Here is a 21249-nt window from a genome sequence, read left to right as displayed (position 1 = left end):
TCAACAAATGTGTCGAGGAAACTTATTTCTGTTTCCATCATTTTTACTCCATGAAACCTTTCTAGTCTTTTACGGGTTTCAGCGTATTCACAGTAGATATCAAACAGTGTTGAACAGTCCTCATTAAATTGCTCTACCGACTCACAGTATTTCTGATTTCTGCGATGTTTGCGTGTCTGATGCTTATTTATAAATGTAGCATACAGGTCTAGGATTTTTGACTTAATATTTTTCCGAGCAATTGTATATATATTGCAAAAAATCTAGTGCTCCATTAAAACATCACTCAATATGGAGGCTGTCTGGTCTTTGGTTCTAAAATTTTTTCCAGCACGGTCTGGTCTTAACAAATACATCATATTTTCAATGATATCCCATTTGGTTGGTAGTAGTCCATTCTGAAAGTCCGCTTTTTCAGTGTATGTTTTTAAGCCCAAAATTCTCCTTGAGGAATATCTCGTGGATACTTTAGGAGCACTCACTGTTCAGGGACAGTGATGAGTCTGGAATCAGGGATTAAATTGTGTTATTAGCCAAGAAATGTGTGTTTACGGATAATTTACTAACATATATTAACAGACATTCATATAGGGAAATTCAGAGAGGTAAACGTTGTTGTAGCAAGTAAAATGTATATAATCACATAATCATCACGATTAGTAAATATGGAACACATCATATAGATATAAACATTTCCATGATGGAATTAGCCCTATTTCAACAACAAATTCGGCATTTAGGCACTCGAAAACATAGTTTTTGATATATTACAAGACTATGTTTTACCGAACAGCAATTTACTTCCATTTTGGCGCCATTTTGGCCGCATATTAGATTTCTACCATATTGAATTATTGGGGGTCATTTGTTATGTCATATACAGATTTACAGACCAAGAAAACCTATCTGTCAAAGACATTCTAAACAAACTTGTGTGTGGTAAAATGACAAAAAACTGATATTTTGGCTAATTTGGAGGAACCCCATTTTCAGGGGGTATGTACATGGGGATCAGGGAGGTCGGGGGTCAAAAATCTTTTTGTATTATGAATTTTGATACCTCTCCACAAGTTTTGACCACCATACCAAAAGAATCGACTATTAACACACATAAACTTCACAAAGATCGGATGATAACTTTTGGCGTTAGAGAGTTCACAATGTCCAACAAAGTGAAACAAGGGCCATAACTCTAGACGTAATAAAAGGAAATTGCTGAAATTCAATAGGCTAATTTAAATAATGCATATGAATTTCACCAAGATCGGATGATAACTTTTGGCGTTAAGAGCGTTCACAAGGTCCAAACAAGGGCCATAACTCCAGACATAATAAACAGAAATTATTGAAATTAAATAGGATTCTTCATCTCACTAATGTCAACAACGTATATCAATCTTAAAACAATCAGATGATAACTTTTGGTGTTAGAGCGTTCACAAGAAATTGTGGACGACGGACAGACGGACCCAAAGATAGACGGACGGACAGGGGCGACGGCAATATACGTCCACATTTCCATGTGGGCATATAAAAATGGGGAACCACGCCGGAAGATCCTGATGAATTTTCTTTGTCAACACAGGGATTGAACTTTCAGGTTAGAGGGCCAACATACTACTCACTTAGCCACCGTAGCCCTCAAAATTAGATAAATTTAATTTTAACTAACTAGAATCACTAGAAGAATAGGTAAAGAATTGTCACTTTCCATTTTAGCTGAGAATCCAGATCTGCAAATTACATACAACCAGCAGCTGCCAGGCAGGATATGCCCACATTTTGCAAAAGATGGATAGAGAACAAGCTAAAAACAAAAACTATTTTTTGTACAATCAGGGGCCATAATCCAGAAAGTTATAGTCTGAAATGCACAATTATCAAAAGGGACTGAGATCAAAATTGGATAAAAATTGTGACCTCTAGAGGGTCCATAACCATTGAATTATATACTTATATAAAATTTGCATACAAAGAGCAGCCATTTTGTCGGGCAGTTTTATTTCGATTTTTCAAAAATTCCAATTCAACCTTCATTATGGTGGAATGGTGATCTAAACGGTTTTTAAAATCTGAAAAAAAATTGTGACCTAAAGAGAATCCACAAGCTAAAAATGCGATTTTTCGACCAATCAGGGGCCATAATCTAGGAAGTTACGATCTGATATGCGCGAATATCGAAAGGAACCAATATCTTTGGGTTATAAACATGCATTTCAAGTTTCATCAAAATCGGATCAAAATTGTGACCTCTAGAGCGTCCACAAGCTAAAAACGTGATTTTTCATACAATCAGGGGCCATAATCCATGAAGTTACTGTCCGATAGCCAATATCAAAAGGAACCAAGATCTTAGGGAGATAAACCTATATTTCTAGTTTCGTTGAAATCGGATAAAAATTGTTACCTGTAGAGTTTCCACAAACAAATTCTGGACGGACGGACGGACAAACAGGGGCGACGGCATAATACATCCACATGAAAATGCGGGCGTATAAAAAACAATACAAGAGGATACAAATATCGATTATACTATACATACCAGGATCTGTGTGTGAGTGAGGTATAACAAAAACTTTAAGGCTACGTTTACTCCACTGGGAGTTATCATATGTTATAGGCCAGCCCTGTTTCCATACACCCCCATCAACATCAGTAAAAGAATTCTTTTCAAACACATCAGTCAACTATAAAAAAAATTGTTAAATAATAGAAATATTAGAATGAAAATATTGTTTTTAAAAGTAATTTCAGCTGCCAAATTTACACTTGAAGAATGAACTACTTATTCAAACCAAATTTTAAAAAAATCATACATGTATGAGCTGAAATTTTTGAGGTTTGCATTAAATTTAAAAGCATGAAACTTAGCACTAGCAGACCTATATGCTATATGGTTTTATGTGCGGCTAATTTTAAGATTTTGAGCAACCTCCTAAATGAAATTTATCTTACTTTATAGTCTGTTTTCGCTTCTGGAGCATCAGCTAGTAAACACATATCAGTAGGTATAGTCAAATCTTTAACAACTGTCTTATCCTTTCTTTCTTGAAATTTAATCTGATTCATCTTGACCACACCCACTTTACCCCCTACATTACCACCATAATCACTATCTTTATGTCTATCCAAAACATCTTTTAACTGATCAAGGCTAACGGCACCTCCTTTTCCTATTTTCCTAACAGTGTCTTTTATTTCTTTAATCGTTTCATGATTTTTCATTAAATCTTCTTCTATTCTTTGAATTTTTCCTTCAATATTATCTAGTTCATGCTGCAATAAAAATAATTTTTACAATGAATCAATTATAGTATTTGAACTATAGAATAAATATTAGAAATAAAAAAATATCATAACATTCCTGTCTTTCTGTGCATACATGGCTCAACATGGTGGACGGATTGTGGAACTAATTGAGTTTGTAGGAAGGGTTCTAAAATTGTCATGACCCTTCCTACAAACTTCCCTTCATAGATTTTGCTCGATAGAAGTTAAATATGAATAGTTTTAAAAAAGCATTCATATCTAATTTCTATCGAGCAAACTCTATACAGGAAAAAATACATTTCCTCAAGCGATTCCAATAGATTGTTAATTGTTTAGTGATTTGCCCTGAAATATAAAAAAAAATTTCCAAATGCTACATTAGTAGGCCTACATTTCCATGATTCCCAATTTAACAAGCGGTTGCAATGAAAAAATATGCCCATATTTTGCAAGAGATGGACAAGAGAACAAGCTAAAAAAAAAAGTGATTTTTCATACAATCAGGGGCCATAATCCAAGAAGTTAGGATTCATTATGCACAAGTATCAAAACAAACCCAGATCTTTGGGATAGATGTATTTTAAGTTTCATCAAAATCAGATAAAAATTTGAACTCAACTGTGCTCATGGTGTAACAGTGATATATTTAAACGGTTTTTAAAATCAGCTAAAAATTGGGACCTCTTGAGGGTCCACTAGCTAGAAACTGGATAAGGGGCCGTAATCCTGGAAGTTAGCGTCCGATATGCACTAATATCTAAAGGAACCAAGATCTTTGGGATATAAACATATATTTTAAGTTTCATCAAAATCGGATAAAAATTATGACTTTGGCAAACTCCACTTTTAGAAAGAAGTTCTTAAAATGGCATCGTTCGAAGTGTTCGTGGGTGGAGTTTTCATTGCAAGTTGTCCTTTGTTTAAAGAAAATTGTATAAACTTGAAATAAAAAAAGCTTCAGAGACATTGAAAGCTTTGTACGATGTATACAGTTTCTTGAGATAAAACACTGTTCACAGGCATCTTCATGGGCTCCGCCATTTTCAATCAGGGCACTTGAAAGTAGTTCCAATGTGGGCGTATAAAAATGATACGAAGTAAGTTGAGACAATTTTTTTCAAAATAAAAATCTGCTATCACTTTTACTGTTTTTATCTAAATTTTAAATTCAACTCAAGCATAGTAGTGTAACCAACGCGATTAAGTTTTGCAGTAAGAATAGATAGTAGTACACTAATATTGGGACTTTCACAACCAAAAGTCTGAAAAAGCAAAAATTTCAAAATTGTACCTGTTAAAGATACTGGGGACAAATGCCATTAATCATTAAGTTAAGGTGCCCTGCCTGATTACGTAATAGAATACTATACAAGTATTACAACTAAAGACAAACTGCATCAAAATTTAGTCATTTGTTCAATATACCAGTACCAGCGGTTGCCAGGCAAGATACGCCCACATTTTGCAAGAAAACAAGCTAAAAAAAAAAAAGTGATTTTCCGTACAACCAGGGGCCATAATCCAAGAACTTAGGGTCTGAAATGCACAAATATCGAAAGGGACTGAGATCTTTGGGATATAAAGATATATTCTAAGTTTCATCAAAAATTGTGGCCTCTACGGTGTCCACAACCTTGATATACCATATTTTCATACAATGGGTGGCCATTTTGTCCAGCAGTTTTGCTCTGATTTTCACTAAATTCTCACTCAACCATCATTAAGGTGTAACGATGATATATTCTAACATTTTTTTAAATCGGATAAAACTTGTTACCTTTAGAGGCATCACAAGCCAAAAACGTGATTTTTCGTATAATCGAGGCCTATTATTCGGGAAGTTATGATCCGATATGTGCGAATATCGAAAGGAAACAAGATCTTTGGGTTGTTAACGTGTATTTCAAGTTTCATCAAAATCGGATCAACATTGTGACCTCTAGAGGGTCCACAACCTTGATATACCATTCCGTACGAGGGGCGGCCATTTTGTCCGGCAGTTTTGGTCCGATTTCCATGAAAATCAAATTTAACCATCATGAGGGTAAAACAGTGATATATTCAAACGTTTTTTTTTAAATCGGATAATAATTGTGACCTCTAGAGGGACCACAAGCTAAAAACGTGAATTTTCATACAATCAGGGGACATAATCCATGAAGTTATGGTCCGATACATGCCAATATCAAAAGGAACCAAGAGCTTTGGGAGATAGATCTATATTTCAAGTTTCGTTAAAATCAGATAAAAATTGTGACCTGTATAGAGTGTCCACAACGTGTTTGTCGGGTGAAAAATGTCAGGCTTTTGAAGTTATAGAGTAGCACTAGACAACATTTTTCACACTGATTTTAAATATTTTAAATTTATTAGTCAATTTAAAAAAATAACGGTTTCTGAAAGATTGATGAAACAAATAATGATCAATGCTCGAAAAATCTATTACCGAAGATATCGACCAAAACCTGAGCTGTCCGGTTTATTTCTTTATTTTGGGCACTTCATCCCCCCCTCCCTACATACACACTTTTAAGTCTATGCAAATTGCAGAAATAAAATTGTTTAAGTATAGATATCACCTTTATAAAGCCATTTTATTTTTGATCAGAGGGTCACGGTGGCTAAATGGGTAAGACGCTGGCTCGCTAGCTTGGAGGTCGGGTGTTCGATCCCTGCATTGGCTGTGATGCAGGATGGAGAGCCTGACAAGGACAGCTGTCTAGTCGTTTGGATAGGACAAAAAATTGAGGTCCCATGTACACATAGGTGTGCACGTAAAAGATCCCTTGACAGTTCGAAGCAGAACAGTAAGACATTAAAATGCATTTCATTTCATTTACTTTTGATCAATTAAATTTTCCTAAGTATGTATTTTCCTAAGTATGTTACCTACCAATGAGAATATTCAGCTGTCATTCTGGGATTCTTAATTCGCGACCAGTATATGAAGATCAATTTTAGTTTTAGTAACACGCCTCAACCAATCAAAAATCAGGGTTTCCCCAACATGACGTCGTTGACCTCATTTCTTCTTACTTCCGGTCCGTCGAAGATACGAATAGCCAAGTGATAACGCTTCAAATTTGATTTGTAATTAATAACGCTGTAAAATGACCAATTTATTTACATTGGAAGGTGTATAATGATCAAATAAAGTCTCGTTGGCAATAAAATTGACGGAAAGTGTTAGAACTAGTGAGTATTCTGAGATGATAGCAGACGAAATATCTTCAACAATTCAAAACAATATGGTGGGTGATTATGATATTGTGTTATTAGTAATAGTGAGTCAAACAGTAGTAGGGTGACCCATGCACTGAAAATGTTCTCTACAGAAAGCTTTAGAAATTACGTTCGTTTTATTTTTTAAATTGCTTTATCATTAACTGTACCGTTAAAAGCGGCATGTTTTGGTTTAGTACAAATAATATCTCTGAAACACTTTCGTTAGGTAAGAACATGATACTAGCAGTAGTGTCATTTTACTTTTACAAGGTTCTTAGAACAATTGTTGAGTTGCCTAACGTGCGTGTTTCTAAATTCAATTTCTTGTTCCAGCTTTCTGTTATGTTTTGTAAAAAAGTAGTCTTGATTATCCCAGCCTGTCAATCAGACATAGTATTGTCGGTAGAATGGTTAAGCGAGACTAATTTCAAAACAAGGGCACGTATCCGGATGTTATGGCCGACACTCGTAACCATCTTTAAGTGTATTATTTATGGATGGTTAAATGACCGTTTATTTAGTGACTATAAAGGTGCGAAATTGATTTAAGGCTTGGTATATATAAATATTGTGGTGTAATTGTCGAGATATTTGGAGATATTTATTTATGGTGGGTCACCCTAACAGTAGTAAGAAGTTTTATTTTAATCCCTTCAAGTGCCTGTGGTCCGACATCTGTGCCGGACGGACAGGGGCGACGGCATAATACAACCACATGAAAATGTGGGTGTATAAAAATAAAATGTAGCAGGCCATCAATCACAACTGACAATCCAAATCTAACTAGCAATAACAGACTCTAGTCTTTCTTAGACAGTCCACATAGAATATGTAAAACCTACCATAACGAAATGAGTGGACAAATAAACAGACAATACATGTAATAATCATCAATTTGTATAGTGCTGAGTGTTCCAGCTAATAAGCTGCTCCAGGACACTCTTTACAATTAAAATACATTAAAATATATATAGGGTGAAACATTAGTTTTAAAACATTAACAAAATTAAAATGCCAACAAGTTCACAGCTTAAAAGCACATTTAAAAAGTTCAGTTAAGATTCTTTTTAAAAACAGCAACATTAACATGGCGGAATGGAAAGTTTAAGTTTGGGAAATTAAAATTGTCATGTTTGTCATAAAGTTAAACACTGGTCTATCTAAAGCAGCAATCTAAACAGGTCACCAAGCTTTCAGTGGTTTCCACTCTGTTTAGTCAATTAAATTAATACACCCATAATTATCTATATACCATAAATGTACCTGCAACTATTTAATTGGAAATGTTGAGCCAATGCCAGTTAATAAAACATTTTTATCATTTCATGCATGAGTTCAGGAACAACTCACCTGTGATAGTAAAAGAAGATTTTGTTTAAACACTTCATTTTTTTGAAGATAATAATAGTTGGCTACATGAAACAGAGCTACCAAACTGCATAATACCCAAAATGTCAATTGAATTTCATTCATTTTTAAAACATTCATTGTTCAAGCCTAAGCAATACAATCCTGTATAAATTATATTCTAAATTGATCTATAATTTATTGACTGTAATACCAAACTTCAATTGATTATACGACCATTAAACAAGAATATATTCCTACTTAAATTGTACATTAATATCGTACCTACAGGTATAATGTATTATGTGTATTATATACCTTTGCACAGATGGTATAATTTACATGTACACAGATAAAAGTAAACAATAGATTTCACACGCAGGTATTCATTGTCATTTTTAAAACAAAATGAAATGAAATCTTGTTTCATGACAATGGTTTTTGACAAGAAACATATTATTTAGAACTATATGTAATTCAGGGCAAAATGGATCAATGTACAGACCTTGTCAATGCCAATTTGCTGAAGGCAAATAAATTACATTTTAAATCCAGTTTTCTTATCTTAGTATTAATGCTGGTGACTTACTGCAATAACTTGTCAGTAAAGTCAGGCCTTTGGAAGCTATACAGTTTAACTTTGTATCAGTAAATAGCCCACTGATCAGAGTGGGCAACATCGTTTGAAGATTGTATTAAAATATACATGTACTGGAGAAGTAATGAAAATGCACCACTGATTTGAATGGAAGTCTTGGTGAGACGTAATGCAGCTGAAATGAGATTTTTGGTGTGGTGCCGGATATTACAAACAAAAAATCAACAACCAACTAGGTCATAACAACTTTACAGTGAAATGAAGACAGAAGGGGTAAAAATCAAAAGTCAGTAACATGAATGTCCAACTCTTGCAACCACACATCATGCAATGTGTCCTCATGTGCTCCAAGAATTGGGTAAAGCAAATTATTATTAAAAAAAAACCCAAAAGAATTGCTATATAAAAGACAATTAAAAATCCTTTTAAAACTTGATAGATTTATTTAAAGTTTGTAGGCATATATACTAAATGATATTGCATTTTAATGATTCCATCACACACATTTACCAATCAAATTAAGTATGCACAGATGGTATTGTTAATATTAAATTTCACGTTTGATCAAATTCAAGTTATTGCATTTCAAAATGCTGAAGGGGAATCAGAATAAAAAACAGCACGTGCAGCATGAAAATCATGGAGAACACATTACCATCTCAGAAGTCTGGTTGCGTGTTTGAAAACATTTCCTGGATTCAATTCTGTGTTTGGGAAGGAGCCTTATTGCTCAAGTAAAGTTGGTCACAATTTGGTCACAAATATACAATAAAAACATTTGGCAAGCTTTATGCAATGCGTATGCTGCTTAGTATATAATGAATCTATACTCAGAGTTTCATCGATCTCACCCAATTAGAATCAAAGTTATTCACCTAATGGACACCTATACCAAGTTTGAAAATTCTACCTCAATTAGAAGGAGAGTTATTGTGTTCCAAATTCTCGACCAATCAGATCTAAGTCTCTACTTTGCCTTAGCAGAAAATGCTCAGCATCGAACTTTGTTAAGTTATTCATGTATTGAACTTTGGTAACTTATTGATGTAATGAAACCATACACGAAGTTTCACCACTATCACTTAATTAGAATCAAAGTTGTCAAGCTCCAAAGACTCAAACAATAAAATTGATTATTGTTCTGAAAATGCTCATTATCGAACTTAAGTCAAGGTATTAATGTGATGAAACTATACACAAAGTTTCATCACTCTCACTTAATTATAACCAAAGTTATCATATCTTAAAGCATTAACCAATCAAATTGCTTATCTCTGCTTATCGTAAGCAGACAATACTCATCTTTGAACTCCATCAAGGCATTCACCAGCTAATGAACAAATACACTAAGTTTGAACATTCCTCAATTAGAAGGAGAGTTATTGTATTCCAAAGTCTCAACAAATCAAATTGCTTATCGCTCTGCTTACCCTGAGCAGAAAATGCTCATTATCGAACTAAATCAAGCTAATGATGTCATCACTCTCACCTAATTAGACAGTCAATAGCTTTAAGATTTGAAATCACAAGTCATTCGGGCCAGTAGATTACAATTTTTTACAAGCCCAACCCCAATTTCACTGACCCAAAAATTTAAAAGGAGTAAAACAAATTTTGCTTTAAATTCTTTATTCTCTTTAATACAAATATAACAGATTTTCACATTTATTTTTCAAATCTCCTTACTGAAGAGCTGAAGATCCGTCCCTGACCAGGCCTCGAAATGTTTAACAAAAAAAGGTTGCTTCAGTAACTAACCTGTCACTCTCAGTTATCACATCACACATTATCCGTACATGTAGGTACACAAACACACTTTACATATATTGCTCCATATAAATATCGTAATATGAAACCTTTTTATTTCTTCGAAATCGGAATGCCTAAATATTCGTGAAAGTCCGTGAATTTGCTTTACCACATCGACTTGAAGATTCGTGCAATTCTATAATCTGTGAATTCCGCCAAGTATCATGGTACTATTGGTACCAAACATGCGTGCTAAACTGAATACTTCGCCGTTGAGGCGTAGAATTCAGATTCTAAAATCTGTAATAAATTTAATATCAAAACACAACTTGACACCTGTGGCTTGCATTATTATGTAGTGTCCTTTCATGGCCTACCAGCAGACAGTAGCGCTACTGTATATTAAACTATGACCATTGACGCGACCTCACACTGCAACTGTTCAGATCTTCATGTAGTAGAGGCCATCGAAAGTATAAAAGATAGGTTGCCAGGCAACGAAACATATGCCTACAGGAGCTTAATTGTCCGGGCAGTCAACAGGAGTTGTCGCATATTTTTACTTTTGTTGGTAATGAAACTTTATAATACACTAAAATCTGATTAAGAGTAACAATACATTAAGTAATTATCAGAAAATCATTAGAATTTGTTTTGCCCATGCTAATGTTTAGTATTACAACTGCCATAACTCTGGCAGTAATTATCTGATGACCTTAAACACTTTGTATAAATTTAAGGTCCATCAGATATTAACTTTAGTCTCTAGAGCATCCACAAGACAGTTCAAAGTGATCAAGGGCCATAACTCTGGCAGTAATTATTAGAAATCATTGAAAATCAATAGGCTTCTTCATCTGATGACCTTAAACACTTTGTATAAATCTAAAGTCAATCGGATATTAACTTTAGCCTCTAGAGAGTTCACAAGATTTTTCAAAGTGACCAAGGGCCATAACTCTGGCAGTAATTATCGGAAGTTGGTGAAAATCAATAGGCTTCTTCATCTCATTACCTTAAAACACTGTGTATAAATTTAAAGTCAATCGGATATTAACTTTAGCCTCTAGAGCAATTGTGGACGCCGGACGGGGGCAACGACAATATACGATCTGTATTTTAATCAGATTGATATTCATATAGTGCTGTATATGAACGAATTACTTGTATGTACATGTATGTGTTTTCTATGTAATGTATTATCAAATGTATATGATTATTAATTCTATAAATGACATCTAGAAGCATGGTTAACTATTCATAACAAAACACAACACAGGGTATATATGGATATAAGTATGTATAGTATATGATTATGTCTAAATGTACGTGTATCGTGTATATGTATGCATGCTGTCCTTAATAAACATTTTGATGCAATAAACATCTTATTGTATCTGTCATGTCACATTGCTGAGTGTTGTTGACCACAAATGGGACTTGTGTATAACAACCAAACCATTAACGGTTCTTAACTTATTTTCCCAATACTAACCAGAAGGTGCTTATACCTCAACTACCCGAAAACTATCGAACCAGTTTCTTTACATTGATTAAAATTTTCAATTACTAACCAAGAAAGTACTATCAGCCACTTGAATCGTGAGTAATTGAACAGTTCCAGGTTATCAGATTCAGATATAAGCTTTTACGGAAAGGTTCCATTTATAGCTCAGTCGAATAATGTGCTTGACTGGCTTTGCCTTTGGTTTCACTTTTGGTTCATAGGTCAGTGGTTCGATTCCCATCAAGACAAACTCAGTATTTTTTTTCTCTCTCTCTAATAGGTACTGGACAGAAGTAAATCAAGTATATTTACTTACGATTGTAGAACTGTCATGTCATATCGATATTCAAGGGTACATTAGACTAAATGGTGTGTCATTTTACGTGTATCATTGATAACACAGGTGAATTGTGCCATGAAGTACTGTCGCGGAGTGAAGCGTACGCGGGAAGTAAAATACGCAAAATCAAATATTTTTTCCACCATTTGGTCTTAGTGAATCCTTGTAAATTTTGTTTGAGAATACTTCATTCCGTAGCAGACAGTAGCGCTACTGTATATTATACGAGCCGCTATCCATAATGTCACATGATGTTTATTACATGTATGTCTTGTCACACCAACAATCAAGTTACACCATGAACTACTGAGTATAGTAACATCCAATACCCATTACTTTGAACTCTTAATAAAACCAGAAGTTATACTTCAAAATCAAACTTTTTGATATTAGTTGTTAGTAGACATCAGAATCATCATAGATGAAAGGTAAGGTCACTAGAAAGTAGGTCATTAAGTTCTTGAAAAGTCAAACAAATTTCAAAGTGAAACCAGAAGTAAACAAAATAGAAATTCAAAAATCGGCACCCCAGGAATTGTTACCATTTGGGGTAAGTTCAAAACACAAAAAAGTTTGCGAAAATCGTAATCAAAATGGCAGCCAAATATCGATTTGAACTTCAAATTTTGAAGGGTTTTTGTAATCCAAACGGTTGAATATGTTATGGAACAAGGTCCCTAAAGGGCAATTCCATGGTGATGGATGTACAAGTGGGACAATATTCTGCCTTGTTACTTCCTTGTACAACAACACAGAACAATTTTACTTTGGTAATGTTAAAGTACTAGATGCAACATGTATGCTACTATGGTATATCAACAATCATGCCTTTGTCTCTTTGCCACCGAGATATACATTGTTTTTGTTTATTAGATAATTTAATGTAATTGTTTTTGTTTATTAGATAATTTAATGTACATTGTTTTTGTTTATTAGTTAATTTCATGTACATTGTTTTTGTCCATTAGATAATTTAATGTACATTGTTTTTGTTTATTACATAGCTCCTGAAACGTGTGTGACGGACGTAAGCACAGAAACGAACATTATCCAATCATATGTATTCAATCATTATTTTCTGTAAATTGTGATTACTCTCGAATCTAACTTTATCACAGAATCAAACCAGGATTCGTCTCTACATGTACATAAATTCCTTGTCAATTTTAACCAGTCTCTCATACCTTTTTCACAAATTCACCATTTTTAGTGTGACGGACGTACGGTGTGTGATTTCATCACTGTATTTCGTCAAACAGTCGAAAAATAATTTGTCAAACCATATTGTATAAGCAGGATACCCGGCTTCGCTCGGGGGTCATAACTCTGAAACCGGAAGTGGTAGACTAACACCACCTGGCCTATGTTACTCCCCGTTCCGAGTTACCCCTATACCCCAAATTTCAGACTTGGGCCAGACCTAGTGTAGCCGCCAACCCCGAACAGACCGTCTTCGCTCGGGGGTCATAACTCCGAAACCGGAAGTGGTAGACTAACGCCACCTGGCCTATGTTACTCCCCGGTCCGAGCTACCCATATACCCCAAATTTCAGACTCGGGGCAGACCTAGTGTAGCCGCCAACCCCGAACAGACCGGTTTCGCTCGGGGGTCATAACTCCGAAACCAGAAGTGGTACACTAACGCCACCTGGCCTATGTTACTCCCCGGTCCGAGCTACCCCTATACCCCAAATTTCAGACTCGGGGCAGACCTAGTGTAGCCGCCAATCCCGAACAGACAGACAGACAGACAGACGACAGTCACAAATACATATATAGATAGACAGTATCTTTGGTACAGCTGATACATGGAAGAACAATACTTAAAGATGCATTATGTAAGATTTAGATAAAGAGCTAGCCATTCTCGCTATAATAGTTTAAAAATAGATAATGTAAAATGTATAAGCTTATGTTGAAAATTTAAGTCAAATTACTTTATTCTGGGCGCAGTTACACTCATAATGAACGTTTTAAAATTTGACAAGAAAAAGTGTAGTCTCGATTGTCAAAGTTTAGTTGTTTAATTATTAAATGTACGCAGTGTTCTAATCTACTTAAAATCGGAGCCATCCGATGGCCTAGAGAGTTGATTATGGGCTTGTTATGTAAATAATTTAATAAATGTTGGACATAAGCTTCTTTAAAAGACCTTATTTTAGCCCTTCTTCTGGCCTGTCTTTCTCTAGCTGTTGAAGCCATTTTTGATCTCTGATCTAGTGCTAATGACTTAGTGAATAAAATGTTGACCCATAGAGAGCACCTCTTCAACGCTTGGCACTGCTTTGAAAGTTGTGCCATATATAAGGAATAAAAGTGTGTTTTTATTTAATTAATGCCAAGTTTAAAGCATGAAACTTACTGAATAAATTTATTTCATTCATAATTGAATTTTGGTGGAGGAAAACCTAAGGTTTGCAGTTATTTTGTACCTGCAGTAAATTAATAAATGATGTTTTATGTAAAATCCTATAAAATTCTGAAGAGATTAAAGCGAGTTCTCAGAAATAATATCTTAAAATTCTTACGTGAAGGTATATTTTTAAAGTTTGTTATTGACAATTTGTATTTATACAGTCGGTCAGTTACTATTATAAATAAACTTCAAGCTAGACACGAGACAAAAACCAAGAAAAGCACTAATAATAGTCAAACTAGTTATAAGTTTATTTGTTCCAGTTTTATTCAGATAGGACACTTTATGATTGATAAATAACATGACTATTGAACTACAATAATATTCAACCCATAATCATTGGAAAAAGTAACTTTAAATATGATAAAAAAGATTGTGAAGGACGTACATTAGCTATTTTTGTACGTCCGTCACATAGATTTGCTTGAAATAGACAGGTTGGTCCATCGAATCACAGTGGTTCTAGAATGCAAATTTGAACCTTATTTATAATATGAAGTTATATTATTATAAATGGTAAACCTTTTTGTGAATATGCCCACATTTTGCAAGAGATGGATGTAGAACACGCTAAAAACAAACGGGATTTTTTGTACAATCAGGGGCAATAATCCAGAAAGTTATGGTTTGAAATGCGCAAATATCAAAAGGTACTGAAATCTTTATGATATAAAGATATGTTTTAAGTTTCATCAAAATCGGATAAAAATTGTGACCTCTAGAGGGTCCACAACCTTCGTATTGCATACTTTTACACAATTTGCCTACAAAGACTAGAGCAGACATTTTGTCAGGCAGTTTCATTTCGATTTTCCCAAAATTCGAATTCAACATTCATTATGGTGGAATGGTGATATATTTAAACTGTTTTTAAAATCCGAACTCAATCAAAATTACGGTGTAACGGTGATATATTCAAACGTTTTTTTAAATTGGATAATAATTGTGACCTCTAGAGGGATCACAAGCAAAAAACGTGATTTTCTGTACAATCAGGGACCATAATTCAGGAAGTTACAGTCCGATATGTGCGAATATCGAAAGGAACCGAGATATTTGGGTTATAAACTTACATTTCAAGTTTCATCAAAATCAGAAGAAAATTATGATCTCTACATGTATATAGAGTCCACAACCTTGATATATCATATTTTTACGCTATTTGAGTACAAGGGACGGCCATTTTGTCTGTCAGTTTTGGTTCTAGTTTTACGAAATTCGAACTCTACCATCCTTAGGGTGTAACGGTGATATATTCAAACGTTTTCTTAAATCGGATAAAAATTATGACCTCTATAGGGTCCACAAGCTAAAAACGCGATTTTTCGTACAATCAGTGGCCATAATTCAGGAAGTTATGGTCCAATATGTGCGAATATCGAAAGGAACTGAGATCTTTGGGTTATAAACTTACATTTCAAGTTTCATCAAAATCAGAAGAAAATTGTGACCTCTAGAAAGTCCACAACCATGATATATCATATTTTTACGCTATTTGAGTACAAGGGGCGGCCATTTTGTCTGTCAGTTTTCGGCCAATGTTCACGAAATTCGAACTCGACCATCCTTAGGGTGTAATGGTGATATATTAAAACGTTTTTTTAAATCGGATAAAAATTATGACCTCTATAGGGTCCACAAGCTAAAAGGGCAATTTTTCATACAATCAGTGGCAATAATTCAGGAAGTTACAGTCCGATATGCGCGAATACCGAAAAGAACCAAGATCTTTGGGTTATAAACTTATATATCTTTGGGTTATAAACATGCATTTCAAGTTTCAACAAATCGGATACAAATTGTGACCTCTATAGGGTCCACAAGCTAAAAACAAGATTTTTCGTACAATCAGGGGCCATAATCCATGAAGTTACGGTCCGAATATCAAATATCGATATATGTGCGAATATCGAAAAGAACCGTGATCTTTGGGAGATAAACCTATATTTCAAATTTCGTTGAAATCGGATAAGAATAGTGACCTGTAGAGTGTCCACAAACAAATTGAGAACGGCCAAACAGGGGCAACGGCATAATACATCCACATGAAAATGTGGGCGTATAAAAACATGAGAACCCCTATGGTATTTGTCCAGAGAATTCAAAAAGAGAAGATCTGTTGAAAAATTAACCAAGGTAGGCCCTATAGGCATTTTGAGACCCATTTTTTGTCCCATCTGTAAAACACTTCCTATGACCCTATGTGTGTCAAAAATGACCCAATTTTATGCATTTATATTATAAATTATATTATATTATAAATTATAATTATATTTTAAAATAATAATAAAAAATTCTGCGAAGGCCAAAAATATCGGTACTATTTCAGTAACGTACTTCTACCAGTTCCTGTGATCATAGAGACTTGAAATTTTCAGGGGGTGTTCATGGGGACTAGCCATCTCACACCAAACTTCAGCCGAATCGGTCAATAACTTTTTATTTTACCGTAGTTTAGCTTCTAACAAGAGAAAGTTTATCCGATTTTGACGCCATTTTGTTTGTTGACTACTATTTAGGCTCGAATAACAAGACACTAAGATGGATTCCGACACACTGCGCTTCCTGCCCAACGCTGTAGTTCATGATAATAACAATAATTTTGTATATTTTAATTTTTGTGCTAAGCCACCAATTTCCATAAACGACTATTTAGCGTTGACCAGTTGGATTGGCCTTTAAGTGTGCATATATTGTCGTGACCTTGACTTTGACCCCATCTTCAAATTTCCTATCATGCTTGGGGACTTTGCGTTTCTGCGTGGGAGAATGCTAGATCGGAGACGGTCCTGCGCATTTTATGACGTCATATGTGGATTGTGGGTTAGGATAATGGTTAGGGTAAGGGCTAGGACCTGTAGATTTTGTCATAGTCTAACCCTTACCCATAATCCACATACATGTATGACGTCATAAAATGCGCAGGACCGTCTCCGATCTAGCGTTCTCCTTATGCGTGTCATGTCAGAACTCGTCTTAGTGTCTTGTTATTCGAGTCTAAATAGCCAACAAACAAAATGGCGTCAAAATCGGACAACCTTTCTCTCGTTAGAGGCTAAACTACGGTAAAATAAAAAGTTATTGACCGATTCAGCTGAAATTTGGTGTGAGGTCATAACTAGCCCCATTAACACCACCTCAAAATTTCAAGTCTCTACGATCACGGCAACTGGTAGAGGTACGTTACTGAAATAGTACCATGTTTGCACCATGCACAGGTACCGTAACACATAATTAATTGTGGTTAGATCTAAACATTAAGCCCACCTGAAGATTTCATCAAGGTCACAAGATGGAAACCGGGCTAGAGCTAACCTAGCCGTAGCCCTAACCCACTGGTATTGGTATATCTCAGCAACAATCACGTGTGCTAACCGGCCTAACCCTGTATACATCTCGTGACCAATAGGAAATCTGCAGGTGGCCTTAATGTTTAGATCTGACCACTAATTGTCTGTCTTAGTGTAATACTCACTGTATTAAGTTCTGTGGGTTTGTTGGCTGTGCTGACTGTTTCTAGCATGAGATATAATGAAGAGAACATGACTAAAAAAAAAAGTGCTCCCCATATTACCATGTAACGTTTCATTATTGCGCTTTTTATGTGCAATTTGCTAAGACAGCGGCATAGATTATTCATAAAAATCTAAAGTCAAATATTATGTATTTTCACATCTTTCTATTTGGAATTTGTCACAAAATAGAAGACTAAACTAAACGTAACGTATAGATATTAAACCGACTTGACAGCATGTACACTGTGAACTACGTCATAAGATTCTGAGATGACAAAGTACACATAACGATTCGTCTACAGATAAAATTTAAGTAGGTTCGCCTCCATCCGTTCAAAATGCAAGCGGGAAGCTTTATCAGATTAACCATGACGTAACCATAATAACTTTATTTGAAAAGAGTTGAAAATTAGCCCAAACTGAATATAAATAGAAAATAATAATTTATACTATACGTGACATCCTTGGCCGAACAGACATGACGTACCCAAACACTTTGACCCAATAAATTTGGGTCGCATTGACCCAATAAATTTGGGTGGTTAAATGACCGAAAATTATTGGGTCAAAGCGACCCGAAAAAAATATTGGGTCCTTCATGTCTCTATATACCCAGTATTTTTTGGTCAAATTTGACCCATATGTGTTGTTGGTCGAAATTGAGATGGGTCGCACTTCTTAGGTGGCATTTGCGTTTCAAGAAATGCAAAATGTGATGCGCGGCCTTGGGGTGTAAGACATTTTAATTTTAAGGGTTGAAGTTGAATCACAAGACTGAAACAGAAAAAAGACAGAGAAAGAAGTTTAATTTCAAATTTGAAAATATTGGTAGCTTCCTCTTTTGGTTTGCTTAAAGGTGGTCTGGCTGTGGTAGGCTCGCGTGATAATCACTTGGAACACTGTGCTGGTACTGTGGTGGGTCACCGTCAGCTGACTCCGATGCAAATCAAGTATGGTGGTGGTGGCGGGTTCATCCTCGCGTTTAGGAGCAGGCTACTTCACCATCCACCTCTTCAGACTCTTGGTCTGAAAATGGATGAAAGAAGTAATAATATGTAACAGGCCTTGCCTGAGTAGAGCGAAGCTGATGTGATTGTTGTCAAATAAAACCTTCATAATAAAGTTTCCCCAATTGAAAAAAGAACAAAAAGGTGTGAGGATTTTCATTGACGTCAAAATTATCTGACGTCATTTATTCGACGCGTCATAGAAATATTTCTTAGAGACCCAAAATCTCGCTTGGGCGAGATTTGGTAAGTTGACATGCGCTGACATGCGCATTGACAGACATGCGCATTGCCTGTTTTCCCCAGTGTATCCGGTTCCTGTCTGAATTTTTTTTTAATCAACCGTCTGTGGGTGACATTTTCAATTACGCTCCTGTGTTACCGGAAAAGAGCTTTGCTCAAGCACCGCGCTTCGCGCGATGCTTTAGAGCTTCGCTCTATATCACTTATCAGATTCTTGCTAAGATTAAGAAGATAATTATTTCTATTTGCTAGGCGCAGTGAGTGACCCAAAATGGTTGACCCAAAATTTCCGACTAGTATATTTTGGGTCGGATGTATCATTGGGTCGGCCCGACCCAAAAATTCAAACAGTGTAATGTATCTTAATGTAAACAATACATGTTGTGCACCTTATTTTGATCGTCATATCGTTTGTAAATAAAAAGATTGATTGGATTTTAGATGTTTTTTTTTTTTTAGTTATTGCCATCCCCGCTCAGTACACAAATATAGTTTTATATTTTTTAGAAGTGATAATATCCTATAATTTCTATGCAGTGTATGAATGGGTAATGGGCTGATCGAAGTCTGGTCTATTTGTTCTGTAGATCTATAACGCCACCCAAAAAATTAAAAATAAATATAAAAGGTCTGTGCTTAAGATTCCCCAACCACTCTATTTTTTTAGCCATACTAGCCGGCCCTAAATATTTATTTTCTCTTTTCCCAAGCCCTATAAATCTGTCTTGGCGTGCTTTTTTGCAGACAAATTCGAACCCTAAAATTTCTGTATTGACAACAGTCCGAATCATCAGCATTTATTTACAGAACCATACTCGGTTATTAAACAAGAAATGCTAGGAAATAAAAGTATAAACACTTTACGGTAATTTTCAGCTATAAAAATGTTTACGCACTGATTGGGGACTAGTTTTGTTTAAATCTTGTGTTTAAAAAAATATAATACCTGTGCGTTTACGGTTAAAAGGCCGACACTACTTTTTTCAGCCAAAACCGCCGACCCTATAAACATTTTTTTCCTCATTTACCAGGTCCTGTATAATCTGTCTTTGGGCGGTTCACTGCAGACAATTTCCAACACATCTCTACAGACAATTTCCAACATAGTCCAAATTGTCATGTTACCGAAAAAAAAAAAAAAAACGTTTTCCGACCGACCCCATTTTTATTATAGGCAAGCAACCCTGAGCTACCGATCCTATCTTTTAAAAGCCAAATTCGCCGTAAGCTTTTATATTCTGAACTGTTTATCAGTGATCAGTTTGCTCTTTCCCCTCACAACCCATGTTTACCTATAGTCCGGTGGCTGAAGGGGGGGGGGGGGATCGTCACCCGAGCTGTGAATTTATGAGACCAAGTTTTTCTAGACCAGTTTTTTGCGTAGATTCCGAATCTGGGTGGTGACCAGGCGATATGGGGGTCCAATGTCTACAATTGAGGGAAAATGTGATTATGTTGAAATAAATGGGGATGATGTTATCTATCTATCTTCTATACTAATTTTTGTGACTGTCGTTTGTCTGTCTGTTTGTTTGTTTGTCTGTCTGCCTGTCTGTTCGGGGTTGGCGGCTACACTAGATCTGCCCCGAGTCTGAAATTTGGGGTATAGGGGTAGCTCGGACCGGGGAGTAACATAGGCCAGGTGGCGTTAGTCTACCATTTCCGGTTTCGGAGTTATGACCCCCGAGCGAAGCCGAGCATTCTGCTAGTATATAAATAAAACATAGATTTCTAGGACTTGTCCATCTCTAAATAAGTGTATATGATGCCCCTAGACAACTTGTTTCATTTGTGGCAAGGTGGGAGGGTGGTTGCAGGTGTGCTTGTGTGGAAATGGGGGGGGGGGGTAAATTGGCGGGAAATGAATTCACACTGATTTAAATGATGATTTTCTTAGAACTTGATGAACCATCTCTACAAATATGTGTATAAAATTCCTAATGGGTGTGGGGGCACCGGGATGGGTGCTCATGGGGGGGGGGGGGGCAACATGTATCTTTGTGGACAGAAATCATTTGGTTAAATATTGACC

At 35.6% G+C, this 21249-nt stretch overlaps 1 protein-coding gene across 1 annotated transcript in view; it reads right to left on the bottom strand.

Annotated features, from left to right (window-relative positions):
* Positions 1–18197, bottom strand: part of LOC126814437 (alpha-mannosidase 2x) — a 90730-nt gene extending 72533 nt beyond the window's left edge. Inside the window, exons 1-3 of the mRNA XM_050539541.1 lie at positions 17928–18197; positions 2956–3276; positions 2543–2687 (exon numbers count right to left, since the gene is read on the bottom strand). Coding sequence (XP_050395498.1) covers positions 2543–2687; positions 2956–3276; positions 17928–18092 — 631 coding nt within the window. The 5' untranslated portion in view covers positions 18093–18197. The remainder of the gene's footprint in view (positions 1–2542; positions 2688–2955; positions 3277–17927) is intronic.
* Positions 18198–21249: the final 3052 nt, after the last annotated feature.

This window comes from Patella vulgata, chromosome 3 (genome assembly GCF_932274485.2).
Source record: "Patella vulgata chromosome 3, xgPatVulg1.2, whole genome shotgun sequence".
Lineage (NCBI taxonomy): Eukaryota > Metazoa > Mollusca > Gastropoda > Patellidae > Patella > Patella vulgata.
This window is presented reverse-complemented; position numbering and strand designations above follow the sequence as displayed.